Source organism: Cyanistes caeruleus, chromosome 5 (assembly GCF_971803275.1).
Source record: "Cyanistes caeruleus chromosome 5, bCyaCae1.hap1.1, whole genome shotgun sequence".
Taxonomy (NCBI): Eukaryota; Metazoa; Chordata; class Aves; order Passeriformes; family Paridae; genus Cyanistes; species Cyanistes caeruleus.
The window spans coordinates 436861-456814 of NC_141705.1; the positions used below are offsets into that span (position 1 = coordinate 436861).

Here is a 19954-nt window from a genome sequence, read left to right on the forward strand (position 1 = left end):
ACCCAAACTATTGTTTTTATTCACTAACATTCTGTCCCATTTGAGACTCAATTCTTTCCTCTCAGATTCCAGGCATCTTGCATTGATCTCTGCGTTCTGAGAATGTGTAAGGCATTTAGGAGCTGATTAAGGCAAACCCAGTTTGTAATTGTATCATTAACTGGCAATTGCCTCCTCTCTCTCCTTCATGTTGGTTGAAGGATTTTGATTTGAACACACTTAAATGTTAATTATGAACCAAATGCTTCAAGAAACAAAAAGAGGAGGAGGAATTTTGCAGCCCTTGAATACAAAATGTACCATTTGCAGAATCGCTTTAGGTATTCACTATATATAATTTTCTTGGCAATTCATCGTTGTGTTGGGCTTCAAAAAGTGCCACTGTTCAAAAAGTGCATTGCTGCCTGTGCAGGGGGGTGGAGGCTGCAGAGGCACTGCATAGCTCCCACTTCCTGAAGAGTATTTGAGAACCAGTGGGAAATATTCCTCAGCTCACTGAAATTGTTGCCTTCCACTCAGATTTCATAAAGGTTGTAATGGAAAAATAGCTAAAATTGCCTCTGCTGCCTTCAATTTTAGTTTCTCAAACTTTCTTCTGGTTTCCTCTACTTGACTTATTTCAGGACAGGCTATCTATATGGTCTCCTTTATATCTTTATCCCTTTTTACACAGATAGTTCATTGAACCAACAGGGTTGGAGGGACCTTAAAGACAATCTGGGGACTGCTTAACTCGGTCACATCATGTGTTGTCACAATTATTCTGTCTCCAAACATGCTGTTTACCCTGATAGGAAGGTACAGGTGAACCCACTCAAAATGCTGCATTGCTCTCTGGTTCCTCTGCTGAGGGGGTGAGTTGTGAACTGAGGGGTGGAAAACAGCCCAAGGCCCTTCAGTGGATCCCAGCTGGCACAGAAGTGTCAGGAGGTCAGGTGCAGAAACTGGTACTAATGGGAGACCTGGAAATTGAGGACAGGCTCAAACATGCTGTAATTAAACCAGAATTTGGTCCCTGGTGCTTTCTTTTGGTGATGGTCCAGGTGACTGTCACAGGTGACTGTGTTTGGACTGGCACACAGAATTCTGGAATCACAGATGGGTTTGGATTGGAAGGGACCTTAAAGACCATCTCATTCAAAAACCTGTTATGGGCAGAGACACCTTCCACTAGTCCAGGGTGCTCCAAGTCCCATCCAACCTGGCCTGGAACACTTCCAGGGGATGGGGCAGCCACAGCTTCTCAGGGAAACCTGTGCCAGGGCCTCTCAGGGAAAAATTTCTTTCCAAATCTCATCTAACCCTGCCCTCTGGCACTGGGAAGTCATTTCCCCTTTGTCCTGGCACTTCAGGCCCTTGTCCCATGTTCCTCTCCAGCTCTCCTGGAGCCCCTTTAGGCTCTGGGAGGGGCTGTAAGGTCATCCCAGAGCCTTCTCTTTCCAGACTGAACAGCCCCAGCTCTCTCAGCCTGGCTCCATAGGAGAAATCCAGGTGTCACAGTTCCAGCTGCTCTGTAGAGATCCACTGCAGGTGCCAGGAATGAGATGTCAGCCATTAATTAATGTGCTCTTTAATGAACCCCTTCCTTCGGAGCTCTCACTCTCTGCCTTCTGTTCCTTTTCTTAAATTCTTATTGCCAGGATGACTGCACCCAACTTTGGAAGGAAAAGGCTCATTTTAGTGCTCCAGTGAAGAGCTGCACTGCTGCATGAAGTGAGATTCTGATAAACGTGGGAGTACAATTGTGCTCCCATTAAACCTTTTGGAACTGGCACTTTCTAGGGTTCAAGTGCCTGATATAGTAGACCTGTGACTACTAATTTTTTTTAAGGCCTTTTCTTCTATCATGAGTTGTTTTAAGGGAACAGCAGAAGCTCTGCTGTTTCACAGGCATCAAAAGCCTCGAAGGTTTCCCAAGGGATTATTTTATAGTTACTAATTGCTTCCTTTGACCTGGGAACAGTTCCCACTGGTTACAGTGAAATGCTGAAAATGTCTGCAGGGATGTAGGAGGGCAAATTCCCTTCAGTACTCTTAGGGGAGCTGGCAGTGATGTTGGAAATGGGTCCTTTCCTTACCCTGGAGGTTTTTCCTTTCTTAGTGTGTAGGCAGAGTTCAGGTGGAGCCACCAGGTGTCAGCTGTGTGAGGTGAACCCAACATTAGATTGAGATTCTGCTGAGGAATGCCTCTTGTTTATTCTTATGCTAAATGTAGCTATTCAAGTTGGAAATATTAGCCAATATTTTGCAAACTGCCAGGAATTAAATTGTTAAGAAGACTCCACAATCTCAAAGCTCTCTCTCTGATCTTTATCATTGTTTACTTCAGTGTTTCATTGCTGTTGTGTCCTCCAGTATGTAAATACTGAAAGCTTCTGAAATTCTCATTGTTCAAAGTTAAGCTCCTTCATTAAAGCAGCTTTGATTTGAAATTCTTCTTCTAATGCTCTTCCCCATCACCCTGCTAATTTTATTGGCAACATTTCCCCTAAAACAGGTGGTCTGCATTAGCAAGAACCTTAATACCACTTTCAATTAAACTTTAATTTTACTTTCCATTCATGTTTAGTGTAATTCAGGAAGCATTTGTATTTTTCCTGAGCTAAATGATGGATGACACTTTGCTACGGCCAAGGAAAGATCTGGAGTACCCTTAGCTCCTGTCAGGTGAGGAGGGGCCCAAAACAGAGCTGGAGGAACAGGAGATCTCATAATTACTTTTATTTTTGGGCTTTCAGCCTCTTTCAGGTGGCATGGTCATTGCCAGCAGTGATGCTCTCTGCAGTTCCCTCTTTGAGGTTTACAGCCTGACTAAAAGGCTTTGATAATACCTGGAAAAAGAATGAGTGAAGAAGCCATCCACAGTTAACAGGCAGGGCCTGAACTGTCTCTGATGCCTTGATTCCTCTCTGGAAGAATCATTAGGTATTTGATACAGAACAGAAATAACCCTGAGGACTGGGCATGGCCATGGATGTTCCCAGTCTTTCTCTAAATTAGTGTCATTCTCAAATCAAAAGTGACAGGCTCATCAAATGAGAGCTCTCAGTGAGGGAAAAGAAAAAGTGTCTTTGTTTTTGGCCAAAGAGAATAAAACACATTCAGATAGGTTGGGATTGCTTTGATAAAATAATTATGTAGGTTTGAAATCGCAGTGAGGTTGCTGATCTGGACAGCTTTCCTGCCAGGTCCTCGTGTGCCTCATGCATATTTAACAAAGAAGAGATGTAAATGCATGTAAATGAATAAAATCATCCTCAACTCTCTGGGACCATTTATTCCAAAAATACTCTTTTTTTCTGTTGCTTCTGAAAGCATCCTAATGCCAAAGTTGTTTGCTAATGATGTCCCTTGCCTTTCTTTAGCCATAACTGCAGGTGCTTTGGAGCCCCTCCCTGCAATGTGAGAGGTTTTCTTGAAACCAACAATGAAACGTAAATCAATTTGTTAATCTGATGAAATTTGCTGTTGAATGTAATTACTTTTGGAGACATGCAATTACATGCTGATTTTTTAGAACAGGCAAACTGACATCTACTGTGGGATGGAAAGATTTAAAACAGAACAGTTAAATGGTCCTTTAAAACATGAAGCAGCTGCTTGTGTTTTATCTGCTCCTGCCACCTTATTTTTGGCATCAACCGATGACATTTTTCTCCTTTTAGAAGTCGTTCCCTTTTCGATTAAGTAACATTTTTGTTAGCACCTTCTTAAATCCTTTTAAATGAGGATTTCTCTCACAGGCAGTTAACCCTTGGCAGGATGTGCTGCCACTTTAGTCCTTTTTACAGAAGGGTGTAGTGTCAGCAACCCTGAAAATTGTTCATGCCTGACTTTTCTCAAGGGCTGGAGAGGGGGAGGGAATTTTTATCAGAGATTCATGGAATGGTTTGGGTTGGAAGGGAGATGAAGGAGCAGCTCATCCCACCCCAGCCATGGCAGGGACAGCTCCCAGTGTCCCAGGAGCTCCAGCCCCAGTGTCCAGCCTGGCCTTGGGCACTGCCAGGGATCCAGGGGCAGCCCCAGCTGCTCTGGGCACCTGTGCCAGGGCCTGCCCACCCTGCCAGGAACAATTCCTGCCCAAATCCCATCCAGCCCTGCCCTCTGCCACTGGCAGCCATTCCCTGGCTCCTGTCCCCAGTCCCTTCCAGCTCTCCTGGAGCCCCTTCAGGCCCTGCAAGGTGCAGCCAATAAAGTCTTGGGGTTTTACATCTGCATCTTGGGATTTCATGGGATGAACTGTAGTGACTCATGTAACTTTTATGAGGTTTATTGTAATATCTTTCTACAGCACTGGAAGTCCCTCTGAGTGCCCGTTGCAAAGCTTTAGTTGCATAAATAAGAAAAGTTGTAGGATACCAGAGAGAGACAATCTGCAATTCAGATTTAATAATACCAGGAGCATTTCCTAGGTGGTGTTTTATTGAGATCTGACAGTGACATATGGATTGATTACCTTAATTTTAAGGAAGCTGATTTTTTTTTTCTATTTTTGAATGCAGGGCTAGAAAATATAATATATAAAAAAATTGCAGAATTAATTTTCTATGGAAGCTAAGTCCTAATCAGACATTAATTTCTTCTGGGTGAGGTCAGTGCTGGTTGCTTGAAGTTGCTGTATTTCTGTGATGAATAACTCTTGAAAATGCCATAACCCACCACAGAATGTAAATATAAGCCCCAATTTCAAATATATTTCAGAAAATGAGTACTGTGAGCCATTGCTGAGAAGCTGAAAGAGGGAGATACTTTTCTTTATACAAAAGTTTATTTAAAGAGTCAAAGAATAGTGAGCAGAGTTAATGAAGGAGAGAAAAGTGTATTGGCAGTAAAAGAGAAGAAGCTACCCACTGAAACGTGACAGTGGATTCAGCCTGGCTAAACCACAAAGGAAATACATCCAGAACTAGGAGAGGGTGACAAACCCAAGAGCCTGTGGCTGGTTTAGCTCACAAACACGGAGCCAGAGACACCAGCACTCCACTAACAGCTCTCAGCTGACTCTGCAGGGCTGCTTTGGGGGGAAAAAAACATCCCTGGAATGTCCTGAAAACTTACTTTTCTATCACTTATTTTCCTGACTTCATATTATTAAGATTTTGACTTCTGTATTGGAATATGTTGCTCACAGCAATGTTGGCAAGTTAGAGTTGGCATCAGGGCAGGGTAGTAGTGTCACAGTCCTGCATAGGAATAAATTTCTGGGATGATTTGGGATTTTTACTTAAATTGGTTCTCTCAAATTATTTTTTTGAGTCATAAGTGTCATGTATAGTTACTTCTTTAACCAGTCTGTTTTGCATGCAAGGTTAGCACCATCCACCTTCCCACACCTGGAGCCAAAGTATCAATAAATGACATTATTTTTATTTTTATTATTATTTATTTTTTTTTATTATTATTATTATTATTATTATCAATATTACATATTTTGACTGAGGATTTAAGTAAATTCCATTAATTGATTTGTCACTTGAGTATTTTACTGGGAAATTCTTCATGACAAAAGAGTGAATTCATGTTCTGGAAATCCTTTAGTGATAGGCAGTGACTACCTGGCCTTTTTAATGCAAATATGAGAGTTTTTAGAGAGGTTGTCGTTCTGCCCTACCCAGCACCCAGGTTTCTTTTTTTCACATTAAGATTTCTTGAAAACCAAATCACAGCCAAGGTTCACAACAGGAAAACTTGTGATGAATAAAACTGCCCAGCCCTATGATTCTGATTTCATGGCTCTTCAGAACTGATCCTGATGCTGTGTGGTTTGTTTGAAGTAAATTTAGGAGGTTTTAATTGCTGCCACTTAAGGTCATAATGTGACACCAGGTTTGAGATGACTTGCAGCTTCAGTATTGTGTAATAATGTGACAGTGTTGTCATTCAAAGGTATTTTAACTTGATTATTTATATGAATACCTATTTAGTTTGGGGCTGGAACTAGACAATCTTTAAGATCCCTTCCAACCCAAACCATTCTATGATTCTATATGTAATATGTATAAATTGATATTTACTTATTGCTACTTTATTTTATTAAAGATGAGATTTCTGCAGCTTGCATATTACAGGATGTTTTGCTGCAGGTTGATAAACATGTAAAATTTCTCATCCAGTATGATCCAGGGAATTTACAGCCTTTTGAGGGAAGGAGACAGAGCTGCTTTCTCCATTAATACCACTGCAACCCTGAACTCTGTCTTGCATTTTCCCCCCGTTTTGTCTGGTCAGAGATGATGCAAGACAGAAGGTTTTGCCTGTTTCCATCTGTCAGCTATTTTGAAGCCTAAAAAATTAAACTTGCAAATATTGCTTTGGCTGTTTTATACTTACTTACTTTACTTACTTACTTTATACTTACTGTTCTTGATTCCCTCTTGTGTACTTACATCACCTGCTCTTTAGGAAAACAACTTTTATGCCTTTTAAGCTCAGTAGACTGTGAAGCTCATTTTTCCTGGACTTTGAGGGTCCAAGTGAGAGTTTGAGCTGTTTTGTGCTGAAGTTTTAATTTTTTCCACGCTGAAACTCTCCAGCAATAGATGCATTCTGCCAAATGTAACCGAGCCTGCAGGATGGTGTGAGAGCTGTGCCTGGCACCAGGCCAGGGACGGGATCCCTCCTTCCCAAACGCATCCACGCTGCTGCAGGGAGCTGCTTGAGCACCTGGAACTCCTGGATTGGAGTGTTTTCCTGATGGTGACTTGTCTTCTGTCTCAAGGTTTACAATCTTCATTTTTAACCACTTTTTCCAAGTGCCCCAGAGCTTACTTGTCTCCAGAATAGCTGTTGCAATTGCAGGATCACAGAATCACTCTGAGACCATCGAGTCCAGCTGTTCCCCAGCGCTGCCAAGGCCACCGCTGCCCACGTCCCTGAGTGCCACAAGCACAGGGCTGTGAAATCCGTCCAGGGAGGGCTGCTCCATCACCACACTGAGCAGCTGGGCCAGGGCTGGACAGCCCTTTTCCTCATTTCCCCAAAATCCACCCTGAGCTGCCCTGAGGCCGTTCCCTCTCCTCCTGCCCCTGTTCCCTGCGAGCAGATCCCAAATCCCCCCCGGCTGTCCCCTCCTGCCAGGGACTTGTGCAGAGCCAGAAATTCCCCCTGAGCCTCCTTTGCTCCAGCCTGAGCCCCTTCCCACTCCTTCCCTATCTTGGACACACTTCCAGCCTCTCAATGTCTTTCTTCTTGTAAGTGGCCTGAAAGAAGAACTGAGAAGTTCAGAGAATTCAGAAGAATTCAGGGGAATTCACTGAGGATCTGGAAGAACTGAGTTTTTTCTGGCCCTGCCTTGGCTTTCTTGGGGTGCTTTTCTGTCGTGTGGAGTTGTGCAGGGTCTGAGCTGAGTTTGCTGTTTCAATTACAGGACTTTCCACAATTTTATTTCTTACGGCACTTTAAATTTAGATGGGCATCACAATTCAACCCCTGGCTGTTTATTGAACAAATACTTCTCATTTGTCAGATTTGTGTGATAATTTCTGGGATGCAGTGGAATTTGGGACCACATCTTAAGCACTGCTTTTAATTTAGAGACAGTCGTGCTTATGTTCGCTCTGCACAACATGAGAGAGTTCACATGGGAAGACAAAACACATATAATTGGCATTTCTGAGCCAACTGCTGACTGCAGCCAATTAGCTGAGAAGTGACAATTTGTGACTACTGCAGGAAGGCAGCACAGTATTGGAATATAAATCGATTTTCATCTCAGAATAAGTTCAGAAGTGAAGCAGGTTTTATATTTGCACAGTGGCGAGTATTTGTGCCATAAAGCTCAATGGCTCAGTTAATGTTGCAGCAGGTGAGGAGTAAGTCATTAATCTCTTTCATCCTTCACGCAGGAGCAGAGTGACTCGGAGTAGTAGGTGTGAAAATCAAATTTGAGCGAGGATTTTATTTTTGCGTGATGTAGAATGCAAATGTGAGCATGGGAGCCTCTTCAGCTGCTCTCTCTGATTTGGATTTGATGGATGAACTGTTCAGTAGATGAGGAACTGGTCCAGAGGAGGCCATGGAAGTGCTGGAGCCTCTGCTCTGGAGACAGAATGAGAACTGGAGGTGTTCAGCCTGGAGAAGGGAAGGCTCCAGGGAGAGCTCAGAGCCCCTTCCAGTCTGGTTCTGATGTCCTCACCTACAGCATCAGGTGCATTGCAAACTCTGGGATCTCCCACCTCCAAATCGTGCTCCATTTCAACTTGTGGTGTGTCAGAGTTTTTCAAGTTACAATTGACTCCTGTTAAGATACTTTCTTCTCTGAAACCTAAGGTTTAATTTTCTGTCTAGAGAACCTTTCCTGTGGATCAGGTTTAATTTTCTACCTAACCTCCAAATGTGGGTGCAGTTTTGCAGTTTATTTAAAACAAAGATCTGTGGTGCCTCTGAAGAGAAAGTCTTTCTGCTTCCATGGTGTGACTGGGGTATGGATTCACCCAGAAGCTCTTGGATGGGGCTCGGAGCAGCCTGGTCTGGTGGAAGGTGTCCCTGCCCATGGCATGAGATGGGCTTTAAGGTCCCTTCCCAGCCCATTCTGTGATTCTGGAGCAGCAGCTGGAGGCCAGGTGAGGTGTCCCAGGGCAGCTGCAATAGCTTTTACCCCTCTTCAGGCAACAAATGGAGCTTCCAGTGCATCCATGAAACCAAGGGCAAGGGTGCACTGTGGAAATTTAACCTATCTAAATTGAGTGGTCCACAAACAGATGTCTTTGTGTGCCTCAGTGTTTACAGTTCTGTTGTGGAACTGGTCAAGTAATAATTTTTTGTTACTTCTTATTAGGCAACTGAATTGATCAGCTGAATCACAGCTGGGGTTTCCACTGCGTGTAAAGGGCTGATAGGAATACCCCTGTGACCCTAGGTTTGGATGTCATAATCTGCATCTGAATCCCACAAATCATCTGCAGAGGTGAACAATCGCTTCCTTCTGGAAACTTCCTTGGAACTGACATTGCTGAGGTGCTTTAAGAGCTGCCTGCCTGAAACAGACTCATCTCAGGTTGCTGCTGTGTTTGCTCATCCCTCAGTGAACGGGGTCAGCTCCAAAATCCCAGCTTCTGAAGGGTTTCTGAAAGGCTTTTTGCCCTTCATTCCTATGATTAGCTTTCTGTTGCCTTAACGACTTCCATGGCTCATTGAAGATGTTCACAGAACTCAGGAAGCACGTGGCAGAACTGAGACTGTGTTCAGGTGGTGAGCTGGATGGCTGTGTTGGCACATTCTTTCCTAAAACCTCCCTGCCAGGGCTCTTGGAGCTCTCGCTGCTGCTCTGGGCTGCTCTTGGCCATGAGTTTCATTAGAGCACACTGTGTCTAAAGGAGAACTGGAACAGGGAATGACTGCTCCTGGGTAGAAGAGAAGTTTCCCCCCCAGCATTATTCTAGAGGGCAAAATGAATGTTTGATGACTTTGTTTGATCACTCAGGAATACTTAAAGCCCTTTTGTTTTACAGCAGGTTCTTTGACAAAGGCACTCAGCATCCAGGCCTATAAGTGTTGTCTGTATTTGCCAAGCTCAGGTTGAATCTTTGCCTCTAAGCATAGGAAAAAAGAGACAAGACAGGAGTTTTGGGAAAGAAATAGATGAAGATGTGCATAAATGTCACCTGCAGCTTATTAGGCTTGTGGCTTTCTCTCACTGGAAGCCTGTGGAACTCCCAGCTTTCCACTTTTCCCTGCTACTTTTTGTTTGTTAACTTTGGTGCTGGGGCTACATTGAAATAAAAAGCAAAAAGCAGCCCAGAAACCTCTAAGTTTCTGTGTGGTCCTGAAGACTTTCAAAACAGGAATGCTGTAGCATTCTCCCACCTGCCAGGTGAGGGTAATGGATGTAGCAGTTGGACCTTTTGATACCTTCTGAATTCACAGCAAGCCCCAGGCTGGGAGCCAGATTCACATTGTGCTGTCTCTGTTGGGCCCCTCTGCTTTCACAGGTTAATTAGACTTATTTTTCCTTTTCACACAATTCTATTGTAGGAGCATGTCCTGTGAAAAATATAATTTCTAGTTTCTTTTTCTCATCCCTGATATGAAATAGGGATGAAAAGGAAGGCACTACTGGTGGGAATTTAGTCACTTTATATATTTGTGAAAAAAGATAAAAATATAATCTGTCAATGATCCTGAGTTATTACCAAGGTAAAAAGGTTGTGGAAACACTATTTCCTGTGCTTGTTTGTGTTTTCTTAAGTGTTTTGAGACCCGAAATGTAACAAATTATGGTATGAAGTTGCCGTACTTGAAATATTCTTTGGTATGTTAACAGAATCCCAGAATAGTTTGGGTTGGAAATGACCTTAAAGCCCATCCAGGGGCTGGGATAGCTCCCAGTGTCCCAGGAGCTCCAGCCCCAGTGTCCAGCCTGGCCTTGGGCACTGCCAGGGATACAGGGGCAGCCCCAGCTGCTCTGGGCACCTGTGCCAGGGCCTGCCCACCCTGCCAGGAACAATTCCTGCCCAAATCCCATCCAGCCCTGCCCTCTGGCACTGGCAGCCATTCCCTGGCTCCTGTCCCCAGTCCCTTCCAGCTCTCCTGGAGCCCCTGCAGGCCCTGGAAGGTCTCCCCAGAGTCTTCTGCAACAACTCCAAGTCTTATGTTATCAGTTCTTTAGTTAATTTTAGATTGGGGGTGCTAATATTATGTATAATATTGGAAATTATTTGAGTTTGTGGAAGTTTTCCTAATCCCATTGTGGTGAATAGTTTGGCTTCCTGTAAAATATCAGTAACTTCCAGCAGAAGTGGAAAGAGTTATGCTGTGATGAATTACCTGTGATGAGTAATCTGTTTATTACAGTTAAAAGGGAAGAGTTGCTCAAATTTGGTTCTTGCTGAATGTAACAAAAAAAATCTATATAATTTCTTATTTGATTGGGGACTGATTTTTCTTAGTGGTATGTGGAACTCAATTTTTTGTTTTTAGAGTTCAGAACAGTAGTAGATCACAAGAACAGAGGTTTAAATAATTTTAGGTATTGTTGCACGTGCAGGATTAAGGTGAACTTGGGTCTTAGTTGGCATAGTTTAGTACAAAATTGTTATCTCAAAAATATTCTCAATTTTCTTTTTTCTTGAAGAACAAACTCTGGTTCTTAGGCAAACCAAGTTCTGGTATGTAATTGTTCTAATTGGTTTTTTGATTTTTTTATCTGTCACGGGCTGTAGTTTAACTCCAGCAATATTTTGAGTTTGAAATTCCAGCTGTTGCTGAAATGTTGGTTGGGTTCAAATACACTTCTCCTTTGTTTATGTTATTTTGTGGCCAAGTCATTTGCCATTACCTCCTTTGAAATTTCTGTGTACTGATTTCAAAGCCAGAACAACTTGTAGATGTTGGCTAGTTAGAGGAAGCCAAATTTTCTTCTCGGCTTCATATTTTATGCTAATCAAATGATAAAAAATGTAAAGCTTTTCATTATAAATTTTTGTCAGCCCATGCAGCCAGCTATTTCTTGTTCTCTAGAAAGCAGGTGGATTTTTTTGTGCTTCAAATGATGTGGCAATAGAAAAAGCAGGACAGGCAGTTGTGCTCTCCAAGGCACCTTTCCAGATAAGATAAACACAAGCTTTGTAATATTCTTTGGAATTAACATAATGAAGTGTCTGAGCTACCCAAGGGTGCTGTGTTATTCCCAAGAGCAGGGTACAGAACACCCTTGGGTGCTGTGTGGCTTGGGACGAGGCAGGAGCTGCTCTGTGGAAAAGGAGCTGGGGGTGCTGCTCGCCAGCGGCTGAAGGTGACTCCAGGGGTGCCCAGGCAGAGGTTTCAGTTTAAGGTTTAAGTTGGATATGAGGGAAAATTTCTTCCCAGAGAGGGGAGTCCAGCCCTGGCTGCCCAGGGCGGTGCTGGAGTCCCCAGCCCAGTCTCCAGGATTTCAGAGCTGTGTGCAGGTGGCCCTTGGGGACACGAGGCAGTGCTGGGGATGGCTGGACTGGATGGGCTCAGAGCCTAAACCTGAACAGTTCTGGGATTCTCTGACGTCAAAGTGGGGATTGGATCGTGCAGCTGAGCCAAGGTTCTGCCTCGTACCCCGAACCTCTGCCCCAGCACGAGCCCCACAGAGCTTTCCTGCAGCTAAACTGCTCCATCCCTCGGCACAGAATTAGGCTTTTGAGAATGGATAAATGCATCTTCTACCATCCGTTAATTAAAAATGCAGACAGCTAAGAAATTGCTGCCGTATTTTTCATGGATCCAGAAAGAACAGCCTGCTTTGAACAGCTATTTCCAACCAAACTTCCAATGAAACTGAATTAAGTCCTGGGAACAGATTATATGAAGGAAAATTAAGCTCTAAGTAAGCAAGCCGTTAACAGTTATGAGACCAAATTGCCTGTGACACAGATTGGTCAGGTTTGATGGCACAACGTATTTTCAGCTTGTGAGGAACAAATTGTAGAAACAACCTGGGTTTTTAATCCATGTGTGAGGTACAGGTCCTCAACTGGACTTTACAGGAGAAGAATTCCAACAAGTGGAGAAAAGAATCACCGCTGGTAATGCATTTGTAAGGCTTCTGTGTGAAATAAATCTAAATTATTTTCTGTTTGTTTGTTTTTGTTTTATTTGTTTCCAGCAGTTGTTATCAAAAAATGAGAAGCCCTTCTCTGGTAACAGTCTCATTAATCTTTCATAGAATCTCTCTTATTTTAAAACGAACAGATTCTTGTTTATTCTAATGGGGGCAGGTTTTGGTTTCCATCACAGAAACTGATCCTGATGGAACTGGCCTGTTAATGATTCCTTTGTGCTTTTAATTTTCTTTTTCTACTAAAGGATTGTTGATAGTTAACAAGGGCTTTACTTTCAAATGCATCTCTTACAGTCACTCAGCATCATGGTTATTCTCAGAAGTAATAGGAAAAGTTATTATTTTTATACTGGCTGTGTTACATATTTGTATTTGGAGTGTGATATTTCAGTAAGGATTATCTTTGCCTTAAAGACATTTCAGAATATTATGTTTATTCCAGAATATCCATTTATGCAAATACTGTACCACTTTAGTTACTAGGCATTCATTTTTTTTACACAAAAAGTGAAATCTTGCTCGCTGTCTTTTAATAATCAGAAGACTATTGGGAAGCATTTCAGAAGTAAAAATCAACAAGAAACTCTGTGTTTTCTTGTCTTTTGTTGGCAGGACTGTTGAGGTTGCAGCATCTGGTGTGCGGGTTTGGAGTTCACTTTCCAGCCACACAGTGGTTATGCATTGCAAAGGAACTTTCAGCTCGAAATATTTCAATTTATTGATAAGAAAACTATTTGGGGCAGCTTCTGTACCAAGTTACAATGGATATTTAAAGCAATTACAATCATAGAAAGTGTTCCAGAGCAACAGAAACCCAAGCAATGACTCAGTTTGCACATATGAATGAATTCTGGGATGTGGTTATTGCTGGGAGGAGGGATTTATGTTTGTGCTAATGTTGCCATAAGTTCTGCTTATTAAGGGAGAAAACCAAGAAATGATCCCAGAAATGGATTTAATATCCAAGAAAAGCTTTTGTCATTACAGATTCCACTTTAATTCTGAAATAATTCTGTTACTTCATGAAAGAGTTAATATCCCGTTGTGGTGCTGAGAGGTTGATAGGCAGAGGAAATAGGAGGTACCTGGAAAGAACTTCTGATTCCTAATATTGCACAAGTTGCTTTTCTCTTGGCTGGCCTCCCCTCCACGTTGTTATTTTTACCCAGGCTCCCTAATCTTCCCTTTAGCCTCTAACCACCTCCCAGTTTCCTGTTCCCCTCTTCCCTCTGGTTTTTGTCCCAAAAATTCCGTTGTTTTTCCCTGCTCATGCTGTTGGATTGCAGGGCAGTAAGTTAAGATGAATGCCACAGCTGTTTTCACTGTATCTATCATCTTCTGTGTTTCGTGCCTCTTTGCAGCTCTTGGTGTAAGTTCCTTTTTCAAGGAGATTTTGTTGTCTGGATATTGTTTGAAATGTAAATATTGAATTTTGGGTTGCTGTGTAAACAAAAATTAAAGATTTTCACTTTTAATTAAAGATTATTTGCAGCTCTGTGAAACCTCTGCTGTAAGTTTTTGAAGTACTGTTTTCTTCAATGTGCACTGAAGAATATTCCTTGGAACGTGGCTGGGAGATAGGGTTACTTGTTCAGCTTCATTTTTGGGATACATGTTTTCAAAACAATATGAAGTTGTAATTTATTTTCTTTTCCCTCAGAATATTTCTGTTCGTTTTCAAAAACAGTGTTCAAAAATATTAATTGATCTGAGTAAAGATACTTTTCATTGTCATTTTTAATCCTTTTTACATATCTTGAAATATGAATTTTCTTTCCAGTAAGTAACAGAAAGCATTTGCTTTTCTTTTGCAGATTGCATTCTCACAGCACAGCAACTTTATGGATCTGGTGCAGTTCTTTGTGACATTTTTCAGGTACTTTTCATTTAAGACTGCTAAATGTTCTTTAGGTTTTGGGCTTCAGAGTTTGGGTTCTTTTTGGTCTGGATTTTAACTTAAACATCCTGCTTACAGCACAGCCTAGAAAATGGAAATCTTCGGTCAGATATTTAATTAGGAATTATGTTAAGGAAATTAATTGTCTGCCCATCTTTGCTGATGCATCCTGCTGGTGCATGCAGGGAAAGGGAGAATGGGGCTGGGAGAGGCTTTTGAGAAAGGAGAAGTTCCTTTTGAGATGGTGTAGAAAACACTGACTTCCCACAGATACTGTGTGACTTTCTGCAGCTTTTCACACCTTGTTGCACCCCAGTTGTAAACTGGGGAGTTATTTTGCAAAGAGTTAAGTCTGGAGTAATTTCCAACTCTAGGTTCCACCTTTGATTTTAAACTGAACTCTGAAAGTATGTTAAGTTAAATAATGTATTAAATATGTATAAATGATATATAAAGAAATTGTTATTAATTGTTATTAATTATAATATTATAAATGAAAGTATGTATAAATGACATACTGTAGTTTATGTTACAGTACAATAGAAGACACATACTTCTGCTTTTCATACACAACTTTAAGTTCATTTTTTAGTGTAGACTGAACTGGTGATTCCCTCAGAATGGGAACCAACAGAAGCCATTTCATTACTTGTCTCCTGTCCTCCAAAAAGCCAGCCCTACCAAAGAGGTGAAACATTTCACAGCAGGCCCTCTCCTCAAAGCTTCAAAATCCAGTGTATTGGCCTCTAAATCCAGTGTATTGGCCTCTAAATCCAGTGTATTGGCCTCTAAATCCAGTGTATTGGCCTGTGTTTAGGGCCTGTTGTACTCCAGAAGTGTAAGCCAATATCTGATCAATGAGAAGTCCTGCAGGAGGACAGACGTGGAGTAAGTGCTGCTCCAGCTCTCACAGCGTGTTCTGAAGTAGGCAGAATTATGCCTGGTATGAAATGAGCAGTGGGAATAATATCTTGCATTACATTTCACACTAAATTTAATTAAAGCAAGAAGCTCCAGACAGATCCTTCAGACAATGGTTTATATAATTATTTTTTTTCACATGGAGCTTTTAGAGAGTGGAATCTGCTTTAGTGCAGTGCCTGGGGAGCAGTAGGTTTGAACCACCACCTTCCTGCCTTTGGAGCCGAGTAGGGGGTTACTCCTGGCTCAGACTGGAGCACTTGTTTTGCTGAATTAATCACAAGTCAGCATCTTCCCTAAAAATCTTTGTGGTGGGGTAATTGCTTATTAGGAAAATGGAGAGGGAAGCAGTTGGTTCCTTAGTTCTTTTCTAATTGTGTAAGATAACTCTGCACTACAAAACCTGTCCATTAGTGCTTTACAGACCCAGCTACATCTGCATGTGAGGGTTTCAACTCCTCAGGATGAGGGATTGCTCCAGATTCATTATTTGAAGAGATTCCCAGAGCAGCTGGGGCTGCCCCTGGTGTACTGGCAGTGTCCAAGGCCGGGCTGTACCTTGGGGCTTGGAGCAGCCTGGGGTAGGGGAAAGTGCCCCTGCCCATGGCAAGGGGTGGGACTGGATGGTCCTCAAGGATCCTTCCAACCCAAATCCTTCCATGATTCCAGTCCCAGCTCAAAGCAGAAGATGAGTGCATTATGTGTCTCAGTCAGCACATGCAGCTAATATACGTGTCCAAAGTTTCCTGCAGGTTTCCTTTCCTCCATCACTATATCACATGGATCTCCTTGAGAAGTAATGTTGCAATATTATTTAACATCCTAACAAGCCAGAGGAATAAGAATATTTGGATTTGGGAGAAGACAGTTTTCTGGCATTTTCCATTTAAGCATTTATGATGTGTTAGAAGTTCTTTGATTCTTTCATTACTCCTAAGCTTCTCTCCAAGTGTTTTATTTTACAGTCACTATAACTTCCTAATTAACCAGTGGATTAGAACAGTGTGATTCATCTCACTGGGTGTAGGGGAAACTATTGAAACATTTGCATTTTTAATGCTCTAGGGCACATTTCATAATTACTGTTGGATCCAAGGCAGACCATAAATAATATCTGAGAGCCCCCTGTGCTGTTAATAAGCAACAGTTGGCTGAGAATTTGCTCCCTGAAATAGAGGCAAGGAAAATGCTTTGTGAAAACCTGAAACCAGTTGGTAACACTAACAACAAACTCAAAAAACTGGATATGTATCAGTTTCTTAGGTGTAGTGGAGACCTAGAGAGATGTTGTTCTGGACAATAGATGTTTAGTTTCTGTTTGCATGTTTAAGGGTGTTGCTTCATTTTGCTGTTCTGGAGGAAATGCAGGAGCTGCCCAGAGCAGCTGGGGCTGCCCCTGGATCCCTGCAGTGCCCAAGGCCAGGCTGGACACTGGGGCTGGAGCTGCTGGGACAGTGGGAGCTGTCCCTGCCATGGCTGGGGGGCTGGAACAAGGTGATTTTTAAGATCACTTCCAACCTGAACCATTCTGTGGTTCTATGAATTTGGGAATTCTTTCTGAGCTGGAGATTCAAGGCACATTTCTGTGTTCTGGAAACCACTTCCCCTGCTTGGCTGTAAACCCATCCCAACTCTGCTTTTCTGCTGTGCAGCTGGAGGCATCACCTGTGCCTTGAGCTGTGTGGAGCACCTGAGAGGGAGACGAGGCATTTCCAGCCTCACTGCTGACACTGGAGATGAGTTAGGTCAGTCCAGTCCTTGCAGTGAGCTGCTGGATTGCCAAACTGCAGCACTGCTGAGTTTGTGGTACCCCAGGCACTGCTGGGCTGCTGTGGGATGCACAGGGGTTTGGAAAAGCATTCAAACACCACCAGGCAGCGTGGAGCAGGACACAGTGCTGGTTTCCATTTCATTTAGGAGCTGCCACTGTGATCAGAGGGCTGTGCCTCACCTTTGGAGGGCCTGTTGGACTCTTGGAGTTCAGCACCAAGCCAGGCAGGGGGCTGTGCATTATCCTTAATTTGTACCACGTGAATGTTTTATTTAAAGCTAAGAAAATGTCAGTGGATAAAGGTTGGTAGAGTGGTTCTGAGTTTGAGTTTGTTAATATTGCATTATAATCAGAGCCGGAGGAAAAATGATGTTCCAACCATTGTTAACCTTTGCAAAGCAAATGAAGTGCAAGTAAACTGGGTTTTCTCTTTCCTCCCTTCTGCTTTTCATAATACAGTTCTTTAATTTACAGATTGCACAGTTGTCTTTCAGCACACAGTTTGAGCAATTCTAACAATTTCTAGTGAACATTTTTATTCATAGCTATGCTTCCTTATCTTCCAAAAAATCTGTCTGTCAGCACATTGATCATAGATATTAATCACCAGTGTACCTTTATGTACAGAAGATGTAAAAATACCTGTGGCCTTGTAAGCACATATTACTTCCCAATAATCTTTCCACCTTTTTCTTTCCACCTTTTTCTTTCTCTTCCCTTTTTCCATTCTTCCATTTTCCTTCTCTTCCCTTCATCCTTCAGCCTAGAGAGCACTTGAGATCATTTGAAGAACACTTACTGGGATCTCTACATACTTGAAAGGGGGTTCAAAGGAAGATGGGGATGGACATTTAAGTGGGGCCTGTAGTGATACAACAAAAGGTGACAACTTTAAATTAAAAGAGGGTCTATTAAGACCAGATCAGGGAAGAAATTTTTTATGGTGAGGGTGGTGAGACTGGGCTAGGCTTCCCAGAGAGGGGTGAATACCCCATCCATTGAAACATTCCAGTCCAGGCTGGACAGGGCTCTAAGCAGTCTGACCTAGTTTAAGATGCTCCTGCTCACGGCAGACAGGTGGGACTAGATGATCTCTTAAGGTCTCTGCAAGCCAAACCATTCCATGATTCTATTCCATGATCTCATCCCGAGCTTTATTACACTGAGTTACCATATGCCTCTGGTGTCTTCTCCTGCACTTCTCTTCTGGTTCTCACATGCACAGTTCATTTTGTTTCTTGCCTGCTGTTTGTCTTGTCTTCATTAACCTGTCCTTGAAACATCCTGCTAAGGAAGTCCAGTGTCTGGTCCAGTCTAGAGGGAGGTGTTGCTGCCCATGGCAGGGTGGTTGGAGGTGGCTATAAGGTTCCTTCAGCCCAAATCAGTGTGATTCCATGATCCAACACTGACCTCTCCCACTGAGGCCTTTCAGTGACTGTTAGAGAAAATTTGTTATTTTACAAATGGAACAAAAGCTGCCAGTTTAGTGTTTTTGTGGTGGCACATCAAACCTCATGTGCCCCTATTAGGATCTGAATATCGAATGGAAATGGTGTAGTTTTATTTTGATACAAATAATTGGACTTGTTCCTCAGAAAAACTTGAGCAGGAGCACTATTTGCTCAGTACAAGACTGGCAGATGGTTTTATGTGCTGTATATTGTTTTTCCTGACTTTAAGTATTTTCCCAGTGTTTTCATTAAGTGGGAATGGCCTCCTGCAATAATTTAAATCTGGAGTTATGCTACAGATACTTTATTTACTCTTGTTGCTTATTAAAAATTCTTTTACTGCAGCACAAATGGCATTACTAAATATGTGCCTAAAATACAGTTTAAGTCAAATTTTTATTTTTTTTGGTAGTAAAAGGAAGAGCTTGGGAATATTTTTTCATTATTTCTAACAAAATGAAGAAGATTAACAGTTCAGCATCATTAACTTCCTTCTTTCCATGTTCTCAGCACTCTTTACCTTATCCTCCATAGTCATAGAATAGAATCATAAATTATCCAGGTTGGAAAAACCCTCTGAGCTCAGCGAGTTCAAGCACTCCCCCAGCACTGCCCAGGCCACCACTGCCCCATGTCCCCAAGTGCCACATGCACACAGCTTTGAAATCCCTGAGGGACGGGGGCTCCTCTCCTGCCCTGGGCACTTCCAAGTCCTGAGCACCATTTCCAGGAAGGAATTTCCCCAGAATCCACCCTGAGCTGCCCTGAGGCCGTTCCCTCTCCTCCTGTCCCTGTTCCCTGGGAGCAGATCCCAAATCCCCCCCCGGCTGTCCCCTCCTGCCAGGGACTTGTGCAGAGCCAGAAATTCCCCCTGAGCCTCCTTTGCTCCAGCCTGAGCCCCTTCCCAGCTCCCTCAGCAATTCTCCAGCCCCTTCCCAGCTCCCTCAGCAATTCTCCAGCCCCTTCCCAGCTCCCTCAGCAATTCTCCAGCCCCTTCCCAGCTCCCTCAGCAATTCCCCAGCCTTTCCCAGCTCCCTCAGCAATTCTCCAGCCCCTTCCCAGCTCCCTCAGCAATTCTCCAGCCCCTTCCCAGCTCCCTCAGGAATTCTCCAGCCCCTTCCCAGCTCCCTCAGCAATTCTCCAGCCCCTTCCCAGCTCCCTCAGCAATTCTCCAGCCCCTTCCCAGCTCCCTCAGCAATTCTCCAGCCTTTCCCAGCTCCCTCAGCAATTCTCCAGCCCCTTCCCAGCTCCCTCAGCTGCTCCTCATCAGAATTGTTGTCCTGGTTTTGGCTGGGATAGAGTTAATTTCTTCTCAGGAGCTGCTCTAGTGCTGTATTTTGGGTTCAGAATGAGAATAATGTTGATAATACACTGATGTTTTGGATTTT

At 42.9% G+C, this 19954-nt stretch overlaps 1 protein-coding gene across 3 annotated transcripts in view; it reads left to right on the top strand.

The window, feature by feature from the left end:
• Positions 1 to 19954, top strand: part of ATRN (attractin) — a 148383-nt gene that overhangs the window by 89855 nt on the left and 38574 nt on the right. For all 3 annotated transcript variants that reach the window (XR_015286516.1, XR_015286517.1, XM_086887864.1), the window contains exon 25: positions 14341 to 14402. Coding sequence is in view for 1 of the 3 variants with exons in the window: in XM_086887864.1 (XP_086743990.1) it covers positions 14341 to 14402 (62 nt within the window). In the remaining 2 variants the exon portion in view is untranslated. The remainder of the gene's footprint in view (positions 1 to 14340; positions 14403 to 19954) is intronic.